Genomic DNA, 21,043 nt, shown 5'->3' on the forward strand with positions numbered 1-21,043 from the left:
CCTGACAGAGGCATAAGAAGAAAAGCAACAGGATGAAAACGCTCTCAGAAAGTATCCACGATGCTCACGTGTTCCACATACTCTTACAGCCTTCTTCCAAAATTATTAAATTCATTTTTCACCTCACAGTTCACACACGATACCCCCTAATGATGAAGCAAAAGGTTTGCTTGAAATTCTTGCACATTTGATTCAAAATAAAAACAACATTCTGAAACATTCTGTATTGAATGTCCCAATGACCGTTACTGTTCTTTTCTTCAATGTTGTATTTTCATATTTTTTTGTAATAAATTTGCAAGAATTTCAAGCAAACCTTTTGAATTTAATAATTTTAGAGTAAGACTGTATGACAACAGGTGGATCGAGTCTAGTGCTCTTAATTCTTTCTGGATGCAGCATAAATCAGTAGGATTTCATCTGGTGTACAACATTTAGTCCAGTAGTTCCTCAGAAACAGCATCTCAGTCTGGTGCTGTTAGCACAGTTAAATTCGACTACACCTGCTGAGGTGCATAAAGTTGCTGGTGAGGAGCACTGCTTGCTTTTACGCTCTTTGGGTTGCAACTGTTGCAGCTGTAAGGTTTTCCTGCAGGTTCCTCCAACAGCAAATCTGAATGCTAACATCACCTTATGTACCTTTGTTTTTTTTTTATTTGGGAACTAACTGGTGGGAACAGTTATTACACATTCATTACATTTTACTCCAGCATTAACTTTGTATTTAATAATACAGTGCTACACTTTAATAATACTCTTTGCTTTAAACCTTTGAAGAAAAGAGAAAGCATCATGTGCTTTAATTTCTGCCTGGTAGGCTGGCCTATTTCCATTTGTTTGGTTTTCTTCACTGTTTCTCTGCGTTCCATTACCAGTGATTTGGTCACCGTACCAGTCGATGACTGCATTAACAGGAAAGAATATGTATGAATCGTATTACATATAAAAACATACTGTTGTAGAAAAAATATAACTTGACTGAAAATACATCAACAGAGACATAAATAAACTATTTGGATATGCTGACTTACAAGTTACCGCTCATGGTCAGAATAAAATGTGCAAATATCTACATACATTTCTAAATATTTTGTCATATCTTTTCATGGAACAACACTAAAGATATGACACTTTGAAACAATGTAAAGTAGTCAGTGTGCAGCTTGTATAACAGTGTAGATTTGCTGTCACCTCTAAATAACTCAACACACACCCATTAATGTCTAAACAGCTGGTAACAAAAGTGAGTACACCCCTAAGTGAAAATGTCCAAATTGCGCCCAATTAGCCATTTCTCTCACTGGTGTCATGTGACTCGTTAGTGTTACAAGGTCCCAGGTGCAAATGGGGAACAGGTGTGTTAGATTTGGTGTTATTGCTCTCACTCTCTCATACTGGTCACTGAAAGTCTAACATGGCAAAAACTTGTTACTCTACATAAACATGGCCGAGGCTATAAGAATGATACCAACACCCTGAAACTGAGCTGCAGCACGGTGGTCAAGACCATCCAGCAGTTTAACAGGACAGGTTCCTCTCAGGACAAACCTCGCTGTGGTCGACCAGAGAAGCTGAGTGCACGTGCTCAGCGTCCTATCCAGAGGTTGTCTGTTGAAAACAGATGTATGAGTGCTGCCAGCATTGCTGCAGAGGTTGGAGGTGTGGAGGGTCAGCCTGTCAGTCACCATACGCCCCACACTGCATCACATGACTGTCGTCCCAGCAGGAAGCCTCTTCTAAAGATAATCCACAAGAAAGCCTTCAAACAGTTTGCTGAAGACAAGCAGACTAAGGACATGGATTACCTGTGGTCTGATGACATCAAGACAAACTTATCTGGTTCAGATGGTGTCAGGGGTGTGGCAGCAACCAGGTGAGGAGTACAAAGACAAGGCTGTCTTGCCTACAGTCAAGCATGGTGGTGGGATGTCATTGTTTGGGGCTGCAAGAATGCTGCTGGCACTGGGGAGCTACAGTTAACTGAAGGATCCATGAATGCCAACATGTGACATACTGAAGCAGAGCATGAGCCCCTCCCTTCAGACATCGGGCCACAGGACAGTGTCCCAACATGATAACAACCCCAAACACACATCCTTGCTAAATAAACTGAGGGTAAAGGTACTTCACTCCCCAAGCATGTCTCCAGACTTAAACCCTACTGAGCATCTGTGGGGCATCCTCAAATGGAAGGTGTAGGAGCGCAAGCTCTCTAACATCCACCAGCTCCATGATGTCATCATGGAGGAGTGGGAGAGGACTCCAGTGGCACCCTGTGGAGCTCCAGTGAACTCAGAGTTACAGAGTTAACACAGAGTTAAGGCAGTGTTGGAAAATAATGGTTGCCACACAAAATATTGACACATTGGACATTTGTACTCACTTTTGTTGCCAGTAGTTTAGATGTTAATGGCTGTATGTTGAGTTATTTTGAGATGATAGCAAATTTGCACAGTTATACAAGCTGCACACTGACTACCTTACATTGTACCAAGGTGTCAAATCTTCAATGTTGTCCCATGAAAAAAATGTATCCAAATATTTAAAACATGTGAGGGCTGTACTTTTGTGAGATACTGTGTGCTAAATTGTCCCTAAAGTCTCTCCACTAACATGTTTTGTACCTTGGAACTTGTACATTTGCAGACAGTACCCATTTCTTCTACACCTGTGGTTAAGACTGTATAAGAAGCAAGAACTAAACAAACCCCTTAACAGATAAAACCACATTAGAATCAGACCGTAACACTGAATATCTGCTTGTATCTAGTATTGCTCTCTTTTCTTTTTTCTTTCAGAAAACAATCTACCACGATGCCTTCAAGCTATATTTCTGCCTCATTTAGGTCATTTGGACCTTAAGTTGGGTCCATATTCCTTTATGTATTCTCTTTGTTAACGGGCAGAAAAGAGCATCATGGAGGTCTGGCATGTATCAGTATGCTTCAATCAGCTATTTTACTGCAATTAAACGTCATTTAGAAGAAGTGAAAATATAAAATGTTCAGTTCTGTTAAAAAATGTTTGGACTGTGACACATTTTGAACTAAAAAGGAGGATAAGATGCTGAGCACTGATGAGCAGAGATGAGGGAATGAATGAACAAGAACTGCTGTGGAATTACATTCATTTTTTAAAAACAGGTTTACCTATAATTTCCATAAGTTAGTTGTGCATATACAATGACAATAAAGGGCTATTCTATTCTATTCTATTCTATTCTAGTCTAGTCTAGTCTAATCTAGTCTTTTCTATTCTAGCTCTGATTTTTGCACAAAATCAGCGCAAAAACCTGGATTTCATGAAAAAGACATCTGTTTATAGTTTTTTTTAGGATCAATTAAGATCAGTTAAGACCATATGTGGCTAACACTGAGGAATGTGAAAGAAATGTTAAAAAAAAACAAACAGAATTAATAGAGAAAAATTGAAAAAATAATAAATTAAAAACCATCTTTAAATATTGAAAAAAACTGAAAATGAATAAGTGAACATTACAAATGAATGAATTATATTTTATTTTTATGTTTTAGGTGTTAAAAACATATTTATCTATTTTTTATTTTTTTTTTAGAATTTTGCTCATTTTAATTATAACGTTATAAATATTTTCGTTTATCTGGGTCAGCACAAAATGTCACACCTTTTCCTTCTAGCCTATATGTGTCTCAGAGAAAGCTTTATGTGTTCTGGCTGTGCGCACCTGGCATTACGTGAGGTTCTGTTGTCACGTTCCAAACTTATATGAATAAAAGATACAGCAAATGTAATATTCATAAGACCTTCATAATCTATTTCCTGTAGATTATCTCTTAGTCCTTCATTTCCTGTTCACCCAAACGTTGTGACACAAAACTTTCCAATATCATCAATTCAGTGATTGGGAATTCATTTACTGGATAACTAATCTAGAAATGTAGATGTCTGGTTTTCCAGTTCATACCACAGCAACACTTATTTTCAGGCCTTGTTAGCATTTAAGGAGGTCGCTCTGGGTCTGTGTGGTGTTCACTCGAGTGAAAGCTACACTGCACTGGTTTGCTTTTGAGATGAAAATGAAAAAAACAACAACAATTAAGGAGCACACAAACCTGGAGTTGTCAGGAAAACAGACTGCTGACTGACCAGGTTTCAGTCTGGGAGGAGGATGAGTGTCAGAGGGAGAGAGCCAGAAAGCGAGAGAGAAATGAGGCTGGATAATTAGGAAAGCAGGCGGTATTCCCACAGGGAAAGAGCAGCAAACTCTGCACATGCAGTTATTTGCACCATCCCTCTGTCTCTATCTCTTTAAGAGCTCCGAGAAGGAGTGTGTGTTCGCTGTGTGTGCGTGTGCGTGGGGGAGGGGTATTGGCTGGGGTGGAACAGTCCTGTAATGAGCAGATTTTAGAGAGAGAGAGAGAGCAAAAAACAAGAGAGGACAGATGACTTGGTGGAATTGGGATATTACAACAACAATCCAGATTTAGGTGAGCGCTGGCATGGAGAAGACAAAGGGGAAAGGAGAGGAATAATATCCGCCTCTGATTTTTGCATCCCTCATCTTCACTGGAGAGAGTCGCCTGGATCCCAGCCGAGCAGAGAAGAGGAAAAGGGGGAAGAAGAGCCGGGGAGATATTCACACTGCTTCATGTCCGCCAAGGCGTGTGTGCAGGACTGAGTCCGTTTGCATGCTGTGGATGTGTGTCTCTGAGCATTAGCCTGGATTGCCTGTATCCAGGCCAAGCAATAGAAAAATATCTTCAACTCCTCCAGTTTTTTAAAAAACATGGCGTATGAGTGCAGCAGTGTCCCTGTCCTGTATCCATCCCTGTGAGCTGGTGATGCAGGGATGTGAGGATGCTCTAATGTGTAATTGAGCCAAGCTCGCTCACTTGCTGCCACCGCCGCCGCCACTCTGTGGGCCTGCGGGACTGCTGGAAAAGCCTAGGCCTCGCTTGTCTGGAGCGCCCTGCTGCACGGCCGAGGCGAAGGGCCTGTGAGGGTGCGTGGTGAGCAGGAAGGTGGAGGAGGAAGTGGAGGAGGAGGATGAGAAGCACTCTGAGCCCGCATGCCCATGGGAAGCAGCATGCACGGCAGCTGTGTACGTCACTCCAGACCCATCGCTGAGGCTCGGATTGCTTCTCCGTCATGAGGCAATGCTCCGTGGGCCCTGTCCTGCTGTTTTTAAAACACCCAGCTAGCGTTCCACATACTAAACTAAGCGAAGAGGAAGTTTCGAGGCCCTGAACCTCTATGCTACCTGATTTAAACGAGGCCTCCTCCCTCCTTGCTCCTTCTGAGTGAAACGGGCCCTTGTTTTTTTCTTTTTCTTGACGTTCTAAGGATTTGCCTAAACCTGTTTCATGCATGTCCACTGGAGGCAGGTTTGACTTTGATGACGGGGGTCGTACTGCGGGGGTGGGAGCAGGGTAAGGCCCATGGCCGAGGTGTCTGCACAGGACCCCAGGGTCAGGGTGAGTACGCTGGGGCCTGGAGCCACGGCTTCGAGGTCCTGGGCGTGTACACGTGGCCCAGTGGAAACAGCTATAAGGGCACCTGGGCACAGGGCAAGCGGCATGGCATCGGAGTGGAGACCAAGGGTCGCTGGGAGTACAGAGGAGAGTGGACGCAGGGGTTCAAAGGTCGATATGGGCAGCTGGAGAGCACGGCCAGCGGGGCCCGGTACGAGGGGACATGGAGCAATGGGTTGCAGGATGGATATGGCACTGAAACCTATTCTGACGGAGGTAAGGAAGCTAAGAGCAGCCTATATCTACAATGACTGTCAGACCAGCTTAAAGAGCAGCTTGGTCCACTTTAACTTCTCTGAATAAAACATTCCAGCTTGTTCCACAAACTCATTTTCAAGCTGCAAGTGGAGCAGCTTGCTTACTTTTTCATCTGCTTAGCTCCACTTTATCACATCTCCAATGTAGGTCACATAAATAACATGCGGATCACATCTATGAACACAGACAGGTTACTAAAGACTCCTACTGGGCACCACAGCAGAGGCCTAGGTGTTAAAAGGCCATATTTAGGACAATGTGCAATTGTAAAGTATCGATAGTGTGAGTGCAACGGTACAGCTGTACTCACAAGTTCACTTCCACTCATCATGGGCTCAAATTTCATGGTAAGTTGTGGCTTTTAATGATTTCTTTAAACTCTCCTTTTTCCTCGATTGTACAAAATACATTTTGAATGACTTAAAAAACAAGAGTAGGGTTCACAAGTTTAGTTATTTTGGAATTTCTCCAATCCACACAGAGTCAAAGTTACACATACACTTCCACTAATATTTAGTTTAATTTCCCTTAGCAAGTTGTACTTTGCAAAATTGGTAGCATTCATTTAAATTAGCTGTTTTTCTGGCACAGACCTGGCTTTTACACATTGCCCTCACTGAGGTTGATCCTGTAGGAAGGCCATTCCAGAAGCTTCCAAAACCAGTTTTCATGTTTGTTTGTGATCATTGTCCGGCTGGAACTCCCAATTGTTTCGACTGGCAAGTTGCTGATTTGAGATGAAGTTGTTTGGTAATTCTCCTTTTCTGTTATTGTTCTATCTGCCCCGGAGCATGATGTTACCACCACCATGCTTGACAGTTGGTACAATTTTCTTAAAGCCTCACCCTTACTCCTCCAAACATGGCTCCTGTCAAAGTGACCAAATAAAAGTGGCTTCAGTGTGAACAGGAACGCTGGTGTTTCCGCAGCTTCCAGTTCGGCTTGAGCCTTGGTGGTTCTCGGGTTAGGTTAAGCTCTCCCAAAGCCCCAACCTGAACTCTATTGAAGATTTTCGGACTATGTTTGAAAGCTGGGTCCTTGCCAGGAAACCAACCACTTGAAATGAACCCTATTAATTCGGCCAAGAAGAGCAGTCAAACATCCAGTCAGAATTACGCCAGGAGCTTATTGATGGTTATCAAAAGCATCTGACTGAGGTGCAACTTGCTGAGGGACATTTAACCAATTATTAGTGGGGGTATATGTATTTATTTGAACCTGTGTAGATTAGAGAAAATTCAAAAAGAGATTCAAAGTTGTGAACCCATTAAAGATGTGCATTGAATCCAAGCTGGGGAAAGCACGGTTCAAACAAATCATTGAAAAAGTTACCATGACATTTACGCCCATGGTAACACAAACTTCTGACCACAACTGTATGTCTTCCATGGGAGGAAACTTTGTTTTGTGAACCAGGTTTAGTTTCACAGCATTTTATCACCACAGGAAGACAACGAAAAATCACTACAGAGGGAAATGAAACAATTACAAAGAGACACTTAAGAGCTGCAAAAAGAAACATACAAAGTAAACTGACCACAGCGAGACACTAAATGATCAAAACAAAACAAGAAAAAAATCCACTGGGAAATGAAAATCGGTAAAACAGTGACCCCTACCTACAAAGACACACAAAACCCCCAAAATCCAGAGACACAACTTGGAAACAGAGAGACACAAATTGACTTCAAAATGATACAAGGCAGCTACAAAAAGATATAAATTGACAGTGATGCATAAATTGACTACAAAGGGGTGAAAATTGACCTCAAAGAAAAATTAAATCAGTATAAGCAGAAACAAGCTGACTACAAAAACAAAACACACACACACACACACACACACACACACACACACGGAGAATATAAAGAGACAACCAAGAGCCATAAAGTGAGCACTTTTAAAAATGTTTTATCAAGAGATAAAATAAATTACCATGAAACACCAAAAATATCAAAATAATGTACAGAAATGTGCAAAACGACTGAAGAGGACAGAAGACACCAGAAGATATTGTGCTGTCTGTCCGGGCTCGCGCCGTGTGGAGCCTTTCTCGTGAGATTTTAAGAGAACACAAACAGGCTTTAAAAACAGGACACCTCTAATATTAGAAATTAAGCCATTTTGAGTCGTGACTCCTGTTTAGACACACAGACTTATCAAAACACCCCTCTCCCCAGTGCAATTAAAGTCTCCATGGAAACACTGATACAGCAGGTCAACGTGTCACAAGAGACCAGCTCGCACGGCTCTCCTGCTCTCTGATTGGCTCGCTGCCGCTGTCATTTCCCTTTATTTCTGACTTTGGGGGGTTGTAATGTAGGCCGTTTGATCACCTCCGAGCACCCGGATGATGGAGCGAGAGGTCAGTGAGCGATGCAGGTGGAATAAAAACACTGCGTGTGCGCGTGCGGGCTGAAGGTGGAGATTGTTTACCGGGAGGCGGTGGATCGTTTTTTTTACCGACTCCCAGCGCGAGTGTGAAGGCTGCACGGGTTCATACGCCCTATTTTAACTGAAAAAGACTGCGTCACGCGACAGCTCTGCTCCTGTCTTCCGCTCACGTGGGAGACCACCGACAGATGAATATAGCACGCACGAGCTGACACATTTTCCACATAACCAATAAATGTGCAGGTTTTCTCCATCAAAGACCGCCCCCAAATAAAACACACACATAAGAAAGGTTTACTGACAGAGCTGTCAACAGAGCAAGTGCCCATTAAAAACCATAACAGCCGAATGTGGCGACCATAGCAGGCCACAAGCAGCCTCGTGCAAAAGCCGCCCCTGTCCTGTTTCAGCACCGCGGACAGCTCCGATACTGAAATCCTTAAAAACCTCAGGAAGAGCCTCGAGCTGAGCGGAAACAGCGTCAGAGCAGCCTGGCACATGTTCTCTGGAACAAAATAAAGATTTAAGACTGCATGTGGCATTTGGGTGTTTTAAGACATGAGAATTGTCGTGGGTCATAACCGAACTCCTCTCTGGGTGTGTTTACGTGAGTAAACTTGTTGTGTATGCACAGCGCTTTGCTCGCTTCATAATTTAAAAAAAAGTTTTTTAATTAATTTATTTTTTCAATATTTGTCACACTAACACATTTAAATAATCTGACACCAACTAGCACAACAATCATCCTGTAAAATATTCAATAACGTAGACACATTGGGTTTGTTTTTTTCAGTAACAATGCACAGCAACTTAACTGATTAAGAAACATTAATACTGTAACTACTTTTTTCATCTATATATCTATCCATAGCAAGTCTATCACACTGGACACTGGGCTGCTCTGCTAACATCAAAGTAAAAGAAATAATGTGATGCTAGTGGTAGTTGGGTTACTCATGTGTCTCTCCACACATTTAAGGCTAGACTCACAGCATGTGGTAACTTAGCGTTGTATTTAATCGTTATTCCTCTGTTTTTATACTCACAATACTACTTCTGTGATTTAAAGTTTGTTATCCCTCAGGGTCCCCACTGATCTGGAGCCCAAAGCAGTTGTTTGCTTTGCCTAGTGGCGAGCAGCACCTTTTGTATTTTAAAAGAAAATAGGTTAAAAAATTCTGCTCTCTAATCTATTGAGCAGAATTGAGTTCAGCCTATTGGTGGAGCCCTCCTCAGCAGTCCCGGTTTCATATGTGGTCCCTTAGGAAAATTAATGGTCCACCCCTGTCTTTGCCAATAGTGGAAATCAGTGTTTTGTTTATGTAATGTTTGGTGTTTCTTTTATTTTCATTTCACCTAGTTTGAATGAACAAACCCAATATTGGGGGGTTTGATATTGTTCTAAGAGCAGCTTCTAAGTGCATGTTAGCACCCATATTGGGTGCTAACTCACTCATTGTGAGTCTTGTAATTGGAAGGTTGCCTGTTCGAGCCCCAGCTCGGACAGTTTCGGTCATTTTGTCCTTGGGCAAGACACTTCATCCGTTGACTACTGGTGGTGGTCAGAGGGCCCGGTGGCGCCAGTGCCCGGCAGCCTCGCCTCTGTCAGTGCGCCCCAGGGCAGCTGTGGCTACAATGTAGCTTGCCATCACCAGTGTGTGAATGTGTGGATGACTGAATGTAGTGTAAAGCGCTTTGGGGTCCTTAGGGACTAAGTAAAGCGCTATACAAATACAGGCCATTTACCATTGTCACTGGGACATCTATGACACAGGCCTATTCTGGAAATGAGCAACAGCTTTCCAGACATGGAAACAGCCTGCTAAAAGCACAGATAGAAAGACCCAGAGACTATTGGCAGTATAGAAATGAAATGGACAAAGTCATGTGACAAGACATCACAGACTGATTAGCGACGTCTCATTATGAAGCCCTGAGCTGACCATTTTTACCACTGCTGTCTTGGTGTTGTGAAGCCAGATGTGATGAGTAAGGAGTAGATGTGACTGCGAAGCAACTTGTGATTGACAGGTCAGCAGCTAATGAGCATACTATGGATACCTACCCTCCTTTCTAACTCTAATAATGACCAGAATTTATGAAATGAACTTCATGTGTGCCACATGGCATGTTTACATCAGACATTAAATAGAGTTTCGTAACCAAGTTCAAACTATAGAGTTAACGAGCCGTTGGTGCAGATAGTTTTGTTTTTGAAGAGAGGACCCAAAAGCAGACACTTGAAGACAGAACTTGATCTTAACAAAAGGCAGGCTGTTTATTAAAGATAGAAGATCAGATAAGGATAGAAAATAAAAGACAAAAGGCAACGAAGGCGTATGCTAGACTGGGAAAACCTACTAAGGACAAGACACGTGGAGGAAGGTGAACTGAAGCTCCGGCAAAGGACAAAGGAGAAGTGATGCAATAAATACACAGACAGCTGATTATGAAAGTGGAGAGAGTCAGGAAACTCAACTGGAACAAATTAAACACAGAGACAAGGGAAGCAGAACTAAACACAAGCACATGACACAAGGACTATCAAAATAAGACAGGAAACACACTGACACTGACAAGCACTCAAGGATCAGTCAGGCTGAATTAATCGGCCATTCTAAAAACTGAATCACGACTCTTTTTTTCAGTTTTGGACTACTGTGTGTAGAAAACAGGTGACCTGAAGATACATCTTTAATTTTTCTTTCACACACAGAATTATCAATCCTTAAAATTTACTACTTGCAGTCTTGGTTGTGGCTGGCTTGCTAGGTTGATGACTAGCTGTGATCAGAAGCAGCTGTAGCAGCACCTACTAAACCCAACCTGCATCAGAGAAGAACAGACAGCTATTAAAAGGCTGACTGCGATATAAACCTCTCCAGCTTTATAATCAGGAGTGAGTCCTACTGTAAGTGAAACTAACACGCTGTTAAGTTTCCTTCCCAGAAACATGAAACATTAGATTTACTTCACCCTTTGCTCTGATCACCTCAGGGATTTGAGGAGAGGATGCTGACCTCTCCTTAGAGCAGACCTGCTTTGGTTGGAAGCTGCGCTCAGGAGCTTGCCCTCTTCCAGGAGGTCTGAACATCAACTGGAGCTGATTTTTTGTTCTTGGTGTAGACAGAGAGGAGGATAGTGAGAGAGGGGCCTTACATATATAAACTTTCATGGCTGATTTCAGAGCAACAGCAACCCCCTTGTTGTATCATAATACGCTGGCTTGTCTTCTGATCACCTCCTCCACTTAAATTGCCAAATCCTCAACAGCTCAGGCATAAAGATTCCTCCACTACAGCTTTTCCTGTTTTTACAGAGTACATATGTGTATTTTCTGCAGACTGGGAGAAGCCCAGTTTATTTCAAGTGTTTATATTATTTCAATGCCGTGCCACTTTGCTTCAAGTTAGCACTGCTGTGTTTGAAACATTTTATTCTTGGCAGTGTGTAGTTTTCACACAAAGATGCACAAACACATCACATATTAGATTGGATGCTGAGCAGCCTCCTCACATTATGGAATATTTTATACATTTCGATCCACATGAGGCAGGGATGGCATTTTTAGACTGACACACAGATGCAAATTAGTATGCAAAGCTCTGGTGTGCTCACAGTGAGTCCAGACACATTTTTGTCAAGCTTTAATTTTATTGCAGATTTAACTGTACCTTGTTGAAAACTTTCATAAACAGTCAACACAGAAACTAAATATATGTGGCATTTCTCAGAAGTGTCAGTGTTGTCATATAAGTCACCAGGACGTTTCCTGTTTCACAATGAAAGAAATTAGTTGCTATTTCTGACAGACAGCTGTGCATTTTCCTGTTGCATTTCTGACTACTTGGTGACAAAAATTAGCATAATGCTTGAGTAAAAACCCCAATCAATTAAACTGTAACTGCATTCTTTCTAATACCCATTGGAGGGAAACTACCTTTCCCTTTGACCTTTACCATGACTTTATGGTTTCATCCACTGGTTTCAGGTCATGCTAAATACTGAGCTTTGAGACAGAGCTGGGTGTTATACCGTGTCCTCACTTTTAGCCTCAAGTGTTAGCATGCTAACACATGTGAATCGGCCTTAAACACAGAGCAACATTACCTATGAGGCTGATGCACGAGGTGGCTGGCCGATTACAATTGAAGGGAATTTTTCTTAAATTAACTCAACTCCTAAGCCTGTGCTATGTGAGTATGTGAAGGTTGGGGTTTGACATCTTTTGAAAACTTGGCAGTTTGACAAGATTTAGACGTGGACGGGAGCCCTCTGGCCAGTTCTCGGTAATCCATCCTGTTCCTGAAACTAGCCCTACACACCAACTTTGCTACTCAGTGAGCATTTTGAGATTGCAAAGACCTTCCACTGAGTAATGCAAAGATCATTTTGGCAATTACTGTATAACAGTCAGCATACATTAGTGTATTCCTCATGCATACTAATCTCCTGTTTGGTCCATTAAGAATTCAATTAATGATCTAACTAATGAATGAATTTACACACAGATATTTGGACACTCAAATAAAATGCAGTTCTTATGTCTGACTCGTGCTGTGTCTGTCTGTCTTTCAGGAACCTACCAAGGCCAGTGGCTGGGAGGGATGCGCCACGGCTATGGTGTGCGACAGAGTGTGCCGTACGGCATGGCAGCTGTCATCCTCTTCCCTCTGCGAACATCTATAAACTCTCTCCGCTCTGAGCACAGCCATGGCCCTCCTGCTGTGCTGGAGGACGGCACTGCCACCACGCCTACAGATGGGGTGGTGGCCGGACTGGCTGGGAGCCCAGTGGGCCGGGTGGGTTTGCTCTTGTGGCACCGAGTGAGGCCGAACGGCAGAGAAAGAGAAAAGGCCGCTTTCGGCAGTCTATCCTAAGTGGCCTGAAGCTTCGGCGCTCTGAGTCCAAAAGTTCCCTAGCCAGTCAGCTCAGCAAGCAGAGCTCCTTCTGCAGCGAGGCTGGCATGAGCACCGTCAGCTCTGCTGCATCTGACATCCACTCCAACACCAGTGAGAGTGAACAGGGAGCTCCTGTGGATGCCACTGTCACTGAGATGTATGCTGGAGAGTGGAGGAGTGACCAGAGAGCTGGCTGGGGCGTGAGCAGGCGCTCAGATGGCCTGCATTATGCAGGCGAATGGGTGGGCAACAAGAGGCACGGATATGGCTGCACCACCTTCCCCGATGGCACCAAGGAGGAGGGAAAATACAAGCAGAATGTGCTGGTGAGCGGAAAACGCAAAAACCTGATCCCACTGAGGGCCAGTAAAATCCGAGAGAAGGTGGACCGAGCTGTGGAAGCTGCGGAGAAGGCCGCGGACATCGCCAAGCAGAAAGCAGAGATTGCTGTGTCGAGGTTAGACCTTCCACTATTCTGGTCACCTTTTCGTAGGAATAATTTGAACGTATCTCATTAGATAGAGCTGGTGACACACCTCTGTGCACCCAGCAAGATTAAGCAACATTAAATCCTCTGAAGTCTAAGACATCACTGGTGACGACCCTCGGCCCAAGGCCTAATCGTCGCCCTTAGTTTGACAAAACTGGCGTGAATAAAAAGAACAAGTGGTATATTACAAACTATGGTGTGCTTTGCATTACTAACCAATTATCTGTTCCTGTGTGGTGGGGTAGTGCTTTATATTGTCTATATTGTTTCATAGGGAGCCATAGCACATATTTAGCCCTTCAAAGGCTAATCAAGCTACATTTTTTTAACTGCAAACTTTTTGACCGACAGTCTTGCTTCCTTTTCGATAAAACGTATTTTTTGCAGTCTCGTATGAAAGTTTCACTTCGATATTACGAATACCTGGATATTGTTTAGGAGAACATTTTTATTACTTCATAGATACAAAGTAATTTATCGTAAAATACACACACGTTTTGACTTTGTTGTTTCTGCCTGTCCTGTTCAGGATGAGCCACGCTCGTGGGAAGGCAGAGGCCGCAGAAGGTGTGGCGCAGAAAGCCACGGAGGAGTGTCGACTGGCTCGGATAGCTGCCAAAGAGCTCTCACCCTCCTTTCATATCTATGGCAATGGTTAGTAGATGCACAAGTGTCAGTACATTAAATGTAACAAATGTAACAAAGCACTATGTGAGAATCAGTCTGTTTACCATTTACCAAAACTAACCAACGGGGTCGGTAGCAAGTAACAGTTAGCTAGATAATGTTAGCTTAAGCTAATTTCACACTTTACATGTTCTTGTTATGATCCTGCTTTCACAAATGAGTTATATGATATGTAGCATGCATAAATAAGAGCTAAATGCTAACTAGCTTAGCTTAGATGAGTTGTGGCCTTCCCCGTCTGATGGACGACTGGTTTCTGAGGCCCTGTTGTGAGTGTTTCTCAATATGACCGATATGACCTCAGATGTGTGCCTGTGCTCACAGAGGTCAAGACAGAAAGCCATTTTTCCACAGACCTCTATAGAACTGGAAGCCATAAAAAGCAATTTTAGCATTGCAAAAGGAAAGAAGGAAAAAAGCATTTTTTTGTAGTAAATGCTGTAAATGAATTTGTCATTTGGCAAATTATGCAGTCAATTAATGGTAGAAAAAAGCAAATTGCTTAGATATTTGTGTATATGGTATATTTCGTCTCAATTTTAAAGCCATAAACAAACTATTTGTTTATGGAGGCAAAATAATTAACCTATAAATATAAAACAAAGGTATCACAACCTGTCTATTTGTTTTTTGCCTTCAGGCTTTTCTCTTAGCTTCACTGATTCTATAGTACTCTGTGTTTTTTAGATTTTCTGCAGAGATTTGTTTGAGATAATTATGAGTCATAGCTAAATGATTCAAATGCACAAATTTTCTTAAAACCTACATGCAAAAGTACGCCTGCTGGAACCTTTACAGATTAATAAAGTAAGTGTGAATTTGCTTTTAAGTGTACGCCTAGTGCTACACACATTTTAATCTCATAATAAACACCATGCTACAAAGGATTAGCCTGTGAGAATTCAAATTAAATCAAGTATATTCACTTTCATAATCCTCTCTAAGCTGGCAGCACGAGGCTCCGTTTGTTTGCAGCTCTTCTCCTCCTTTTGTGTGCCGATGACACTCAAACATACTCGCGCTGTAGGCTTTGCTTTGGGTGGGTGCCAAATCACCTCACTGGTGCTATTCTCCTGTTTTCATAGGGCTCGAATGTCAGCGGCCCAAACACCAGGGCGCCAAGGACAAAGACCATGAGGTCATCTCCACAGGAACAGACAGTCCAGAGCTGTGCACTCCCGACACCACGCCACCTGTGATAACACCTGATCTTAGCCCCGTGCTGAGTGTACCCACCTCACCTCCCCACAGTCCACTCAAACACACCCATCGCCCCAGGAATGCTTGCTTCATGCGCCAGAGCGCCGTGGACGATCAGGGCGGGGCTGAGATCCAGGTGCTGGTAGAGGGGCGAGGGATGGATCTGCCGAGGGGCGGGGCTAACAATTGGAGCGACGACATGTATCCGGATCGAGCGGGTAGCAGTCGCTCCACTACACCCTCCCTTCTGGAAGAGCAGGAGGGACAAATAAATGGCCACGAACAAGCCCCTATGTCCAACCACAAGTCACGGGAGAAATCCATTTCCAATCACAAGTCCCGGGACCATGCTTCCTCCTACAGAGCCTGGGAGCATTCCTTTTCCAACCAAAAGCTCTCCAAGCACGCCTCTTCCAATCACAAATCAAGAGACTACTCATTGTCCAATCACAAAACATGGGATCATTCATCCACCAATCACAAAACCTGCGAGCATGCCTCTTCCAACTACAAGCCACAGGTGCACATTTTATCCAATCACAAGGCCTTGGATCACAACACGTCCAATCACAAGACTTCTGAGCATGCTTCTTCCAATCACAAGCCCCAAGAATATATCTCGTCCAATCACAATGCCAAGGACCACGTCTCTTCATCTCTTTACAATCCTCGAGAGCACGTCTACTCCAACCACCATCCAAAGCAGCACAACCACTCCAACCACAAGCTTAATGAGCATGCTGTAATCGACCAAAGGCTAGACGGCCACACCGGGGGCTGGACTGCTGAAAGCACTCTTAGGTGGAGCCCCGCCCACTCGCGCCTGACAGAGCAGGACGAGGAGAAGATGAATGACTATACAGTCGACATGAGGCTGCACTGTCCGGACTCGCAGACTTCTCGGGGGCTGGGACAAGAGTCCCCGGCCCCCAAGAACAACAGGCTGCGATCCAGAGGCCTTCGACCAGTCAGAGAAGGATCCATGGACTCTGTACAGATGCTGGACAACCTGAATGTGGGGGCAGAGCTGGAGGAGTGGCCACTGCACAGGGACCTCACCCTCTCCCCGCCTCTAAAGTCTCAGCCCATCACTCTGGAGCAGGAAGGAGAGCAATTCACCCTCAAATCAAACTCAGTGAGTCCGCACTGCTCTGTCAGGCTAATGGTTCATTTTTTAACAGATAATAACAAAACGTTTGCTGTCGCCACAACACACTGATAAAAAAAGAAAAAGAGCTGTGCGATAAGACCTACATATTTTACTTAAATGCAACAAAACTAGTGTAAAATTAATATTTAAAGGAAGAGCTATATGTTTACCTAAACTTCACGTTTTAGTCACAGTGCCAGTGTAAAGTCCTCAATGATAAGAATCAAATGATTTTTCAGATTAATAGACTTTTAGTGTTCAAAATGCCAAGATTTATTAGACAGGAAATTTGAAAAAAAAAAGTCAAGAAAAATCATTTTTCCCAGTGTTAGACGACAGTGGGATATGAAAGTCGCTGCTGAATCATCAGCACAGCAGATAAACATCTGTCTTGAAATTATTAAGAGCATAAAAAGAAGACAATTGGACTTCCTGAAGTTCTTTGGAGACGTTTCACCTCCTTTCTAGCTTTTCAAGCTCTTAAGACTCGGGGTGACCGAGAACCTGCACAGACGCCTGTGTTGGAAAATATCTATCACTTTGATAAGAATCAAAGGTACGAAAATATCACAATTAACCCCACATTGTTACATTTTTTATTTTTACACTGAACAAAGGAACTTTCAATGGACAGATTACTGATCCAAGAACTTCCCAAAAACTGCTAACATGTGGTGTTCCTGCATGCAGAGATTCAAAACTACAACAATCGAAAAACAAAACAGCATCTCAACAAAAAGGTATGAACTAGCCAAAAGATTCCTAAAACAATTAAGGAAAGAATCAAAATGAGCACAAAGTGAAACTGAATGCTTACAGATTCACAAAACAACAAAAGGACGGCAAACACTACAAAAAGGTAAAATAATGAAAAAAATAACTCGAAAGGATCTCAAGACTGAAAAATGTCTGAAAACACCTACAAAGATTCTGTATGAATGTAAAAAGGCAAAATATGAATACACAGACTCGTAAAACCAAAACAAAAGGTGGTAAAACACCTTCAGCTGACTCAAAGTTACTACAGAAATACACAAATTGATTACAAAGACTCAAAAAAACATGACAAAAGGAGGGACACCACAGCAAAATGTTACCAGATGACTACAAGGACACTCCAAAAAACTACAGACAGACTATAAGGGTCCATGAAAAGGCACCCTGAGGTCTTCATGAGTGACACTGTGGCTTTTAAAAAAAAAATTTCCAGTCACCACACTAAATTGATTGAAAAAAAAAGATTACCAGGTGTTACAAGGTGTGTAGCTGTGAGATTAGCTGAGAAACTCAATTTTCCCACTACACAATTCAAAAGTCCATCACCACAAAGGGTCTAAAATGGAACCGAAATCCAGAAGTGCTCTGGTTTTAGAAGCGTTTCCTTATTTCTCTTCCCTTATAAATGCATTATTTACACAGTGTCTTCAGTACAAGACTTTCCTGCATCAGTCATGGTGGATGATTGCAAGAACGACACCAAGGAGCCAGAGCCTGTAGTGTGTCCACTAGATGACGCACCCGTTGTTATTGCCTTCTTATTCCATAGGTAGACGTGGACATGTGTGGGGTTGGCATTATCATGAGGAAGTTGTGTTTACAAAAATCTTGTAAATGTATTTTACATGTAGTTTGCACCAGTGAGGTCTAAGCGTGCCCTCTGACGGACCACAGCGACGGTTTTCTGGTGATCAGTACATAGTTAACTTTGTGAACAAGCCTTAAAATAATCAGCATAACATCAAGTTACCAAGTATTCTTTTTGAGTTTCACAAAAACATTTAGGTATTAGGGTATTATTTTTGTAATTCTTCAAATTTCATTTTTTGGGGGGCGGGGTTTTCTTCTTCTTCCTCTTACAGAGCACCAGAGTGCATGCTTACATAAGATACTTTCAACAGATGTCCAGAAAACCACAAACACAAGTACCAGTTGAAGAATTTAAACAAGTAATTAAGTAACTAAACCTTGTGTTTTGAGTGTATGAAGTAAAAAAAAAGCAGACTCACGACACATAAAATAGGGGTGGCTGTAGCTCAGGTGGCAGAGCAGGTCAGCCACTAATCAGAAGGTCGGTGGTTCGATCCCAGGCTGCCTCCTGACTGCATGACAAATATCCTTGGGCAAGATACTAACCCCATGTTTGCCTACTGGTGGTGGTCAGAGGGCCTCTGTCAGTGCGCCCCAGGGCAGCTGTGGCTACAATGTAGCTGCCATTGCCAGTGTGTGAATGACTGAATGTAGTGTAAAGTGCTTTGGGGTCCTTAGGGACTAGTAAAGCGCTATACAAATGCAGGCCATAAAATATAATTGAGATTCACATCTATTACGTTATTTTGCCCAGACTGAAATCTTTAAGGCAAAGTGCACATGAGCAGAAAGTGCAGCCCAACTCTAACCTCTAACCTCTGTTGTCTCCATTGTTAAATCTTGACTGGAGTCTGAGTGGCTGTGTTTGTGTTTCCACTGAGATCGTCGGTGCTGTAACTGGACTAACTGCTTTTTTCTCTCTTCTCTTGTCTCCTAGGGCTCCAGCTCTATTCTGGTGGTTATGGTCATTTTACTCAATATTGGAGTAGCCATTCTTTTCATTCACTTCTTTATTTAAGCTTATACAGGTATGATCTACTAAGACTTATTGATAACTACGGTATATTATATGATTACTTAATGAGATGGACGTTCTGTCTATTCGACCGGAGCCCGCAGCCCGAGTGACGACACAGCAGAGCCTTTCTATTGTTGCTACTGTCTTTTTCACCTCTGTTGAAGCCCATTTCAGTTTCTACAAAGACACCATTCCTTTTCAAATGCTTATTTTGAACTTTCATACGATATAACTTCCATAGAACATCCACATGTTAAAAGGCGGTTGAATTAGAGTCAGGAGAAAGTAAGAAAACGCAGCTTTAGACTAGCGTGTTGTTTCGGACTCACGTGCACGGCTGCCCGTCACTGACAGATCAGTGGACTGGAGATGGCACAGGCACTGTTGCCCATTTTTCCACCAGTCTAGAAAAGAATATAGCAACCCATGTTTCCTGGTTATCATGAGAAACACACTCAGTCCTAAGCCCCCTTTTGCCTTTGAACCCTTTTCCTTTCCTTCAAATCCATCAGTCTCTATTCGCACTATGCGCTACAGAACTATGCTGCAAGAGTAGATCCATTTTAAAGGGCTCCGTCATTATTCTTTTCTCTTTTTCCCCCTACTACATAAACACGCAACCATTGCATGAGGCTGTGTGAGATTTTAAAAAGTGCATTTTTCTATCCCTTTAACATCACTGTTCTGTCTTCATTTGTGCGCACTTCATCCTGATGGTCACCTCTCGATTGTCAGAGACTTCACATTCAACCAAAATCACAGAGTATGACCAAATCATATTTGATTTGCGAAATCAAATGCCAGCGACCAACACATGCCAAGCCCTCCTGGGTCTAATCCGAGAGGAACTTTCTGAATTCATTACAAGTAAAGTGGAACCACATAAACACGTTTGCGTGCATAATAAACCGAACAAAAAGCAAAAGAAAAAAAAACATTTAACTGCTGACATACTGAGGAGAGGTATCAGCCTTGCCCCTTTGTACAGCCTTGAGACTGTTATGTTATAATCACTAATTCTAATATATAAGTGTATGTGTCATTATTCTTCAAGTTTGTTACTTTTTGCAGTTTGCAAGACAGAGAGAATGCTGAGTGCCTCGTATTTATTCATTTTGGTTCTCAAATTGATTTAAAAGCCGACCCTAGATCAAACACCCCACGGGCAGGCTAAGAGGAGACAAATAACCTTGAAAATTAAAAAAAAAAGGCGATCCCCATCCTACGGCCCTCCACACAATCAGCCCTTCCCTCTTCACCCTGAAATGGCATGCACTGTTTTGTCTCTCTCTCCCAGTCAAAAAGGGAAAAATGGGGTTTCTACGGTGTCATTTCCAGAAAACTGTTTTTTTGGGACCGGATGAGATTTTTGTTTCCAGCATGTTTGTTTAGCCTGCTCAATCTGGTGTCAGTTTGTGAGTTTCTCCCTCTTGTCTCTCTTATCCAGCAACACAAGGCTACGTGAGACATGGAGAGCAGTGTAAAATAAACGCTAGCTTTTAACTCTCAGTGGATACTGAAATGTCCCGAGTTTATGAATGATATAAAAGAAACTCTCTGCTACTGTATGTTTTATACTTCGCACCCAGTGGCATCATCATGTTGTGACATCATTGCATGCCCGAGCATGCTCTTTCTTACTCTTTGGTTTATGAGGTTGTTTCAAAGTTAATGTGGAGAAAATAATGAAATGTTTGAAATTAAAGAGCTTGGTGTGGTTATTACTGATATTATTACTGAAAGTAATTTCATCTACAGCCCATACTACAGCTAGTACAGACTACATGTTGAGGGGGAAGTCTAAAAGCTATCTGCCGGCACTTTATGTCAAACTCATTTTACATTGTT

At 42.6% G+C, this 21,043-nt stretch overlaps 1 protein-coding gene across 1 annotated transcript; it reads left to right on the top strand.

The window, feature by feature from the left end:
• Nucleotides 1-3,684: 3,684 nt before the first annotated feature.
• jph3a (junctophilin 3a) lies at nucleotides 3,685-20,928 on the top strand. Its single transcript, XM_003452599.5, is given in 7 exon segments — nucleotides 3,685-5,393; nucleotides 5,395-5,726; nucleotides 12,741-12,959; nucleotides 12,962-13,520; nucleotides 14,083-14,207; nucleotides 15,326-16,575; nucleotides 19,115-20,928. Coding segments are annotated over 7 exon segments (2,613 nt in total). The 5' UTR covers nucleotides 3,685-5,346; the 3' UTR covers nucleotides 19,196-20,928.
• Nucleotides 20,929-21,043: the final 115 nt, after the last annotated feature.

This window comes from Oreochromis niloticus, linkage group LG1 (genome assembly GCF_001858045.2).
Source record: "Oreochromis niloticus isolate F11D_XX linkage group LG1, O_niloticus_UMD_NMBU, whole genome shotgun sequence".
Lineage (NCBI taxonomy): Eukaryota > Metazoa > Chordata > Actinopteri > Cichliformes > Cichlidae > Oreochromis > Oreochromis niloticus.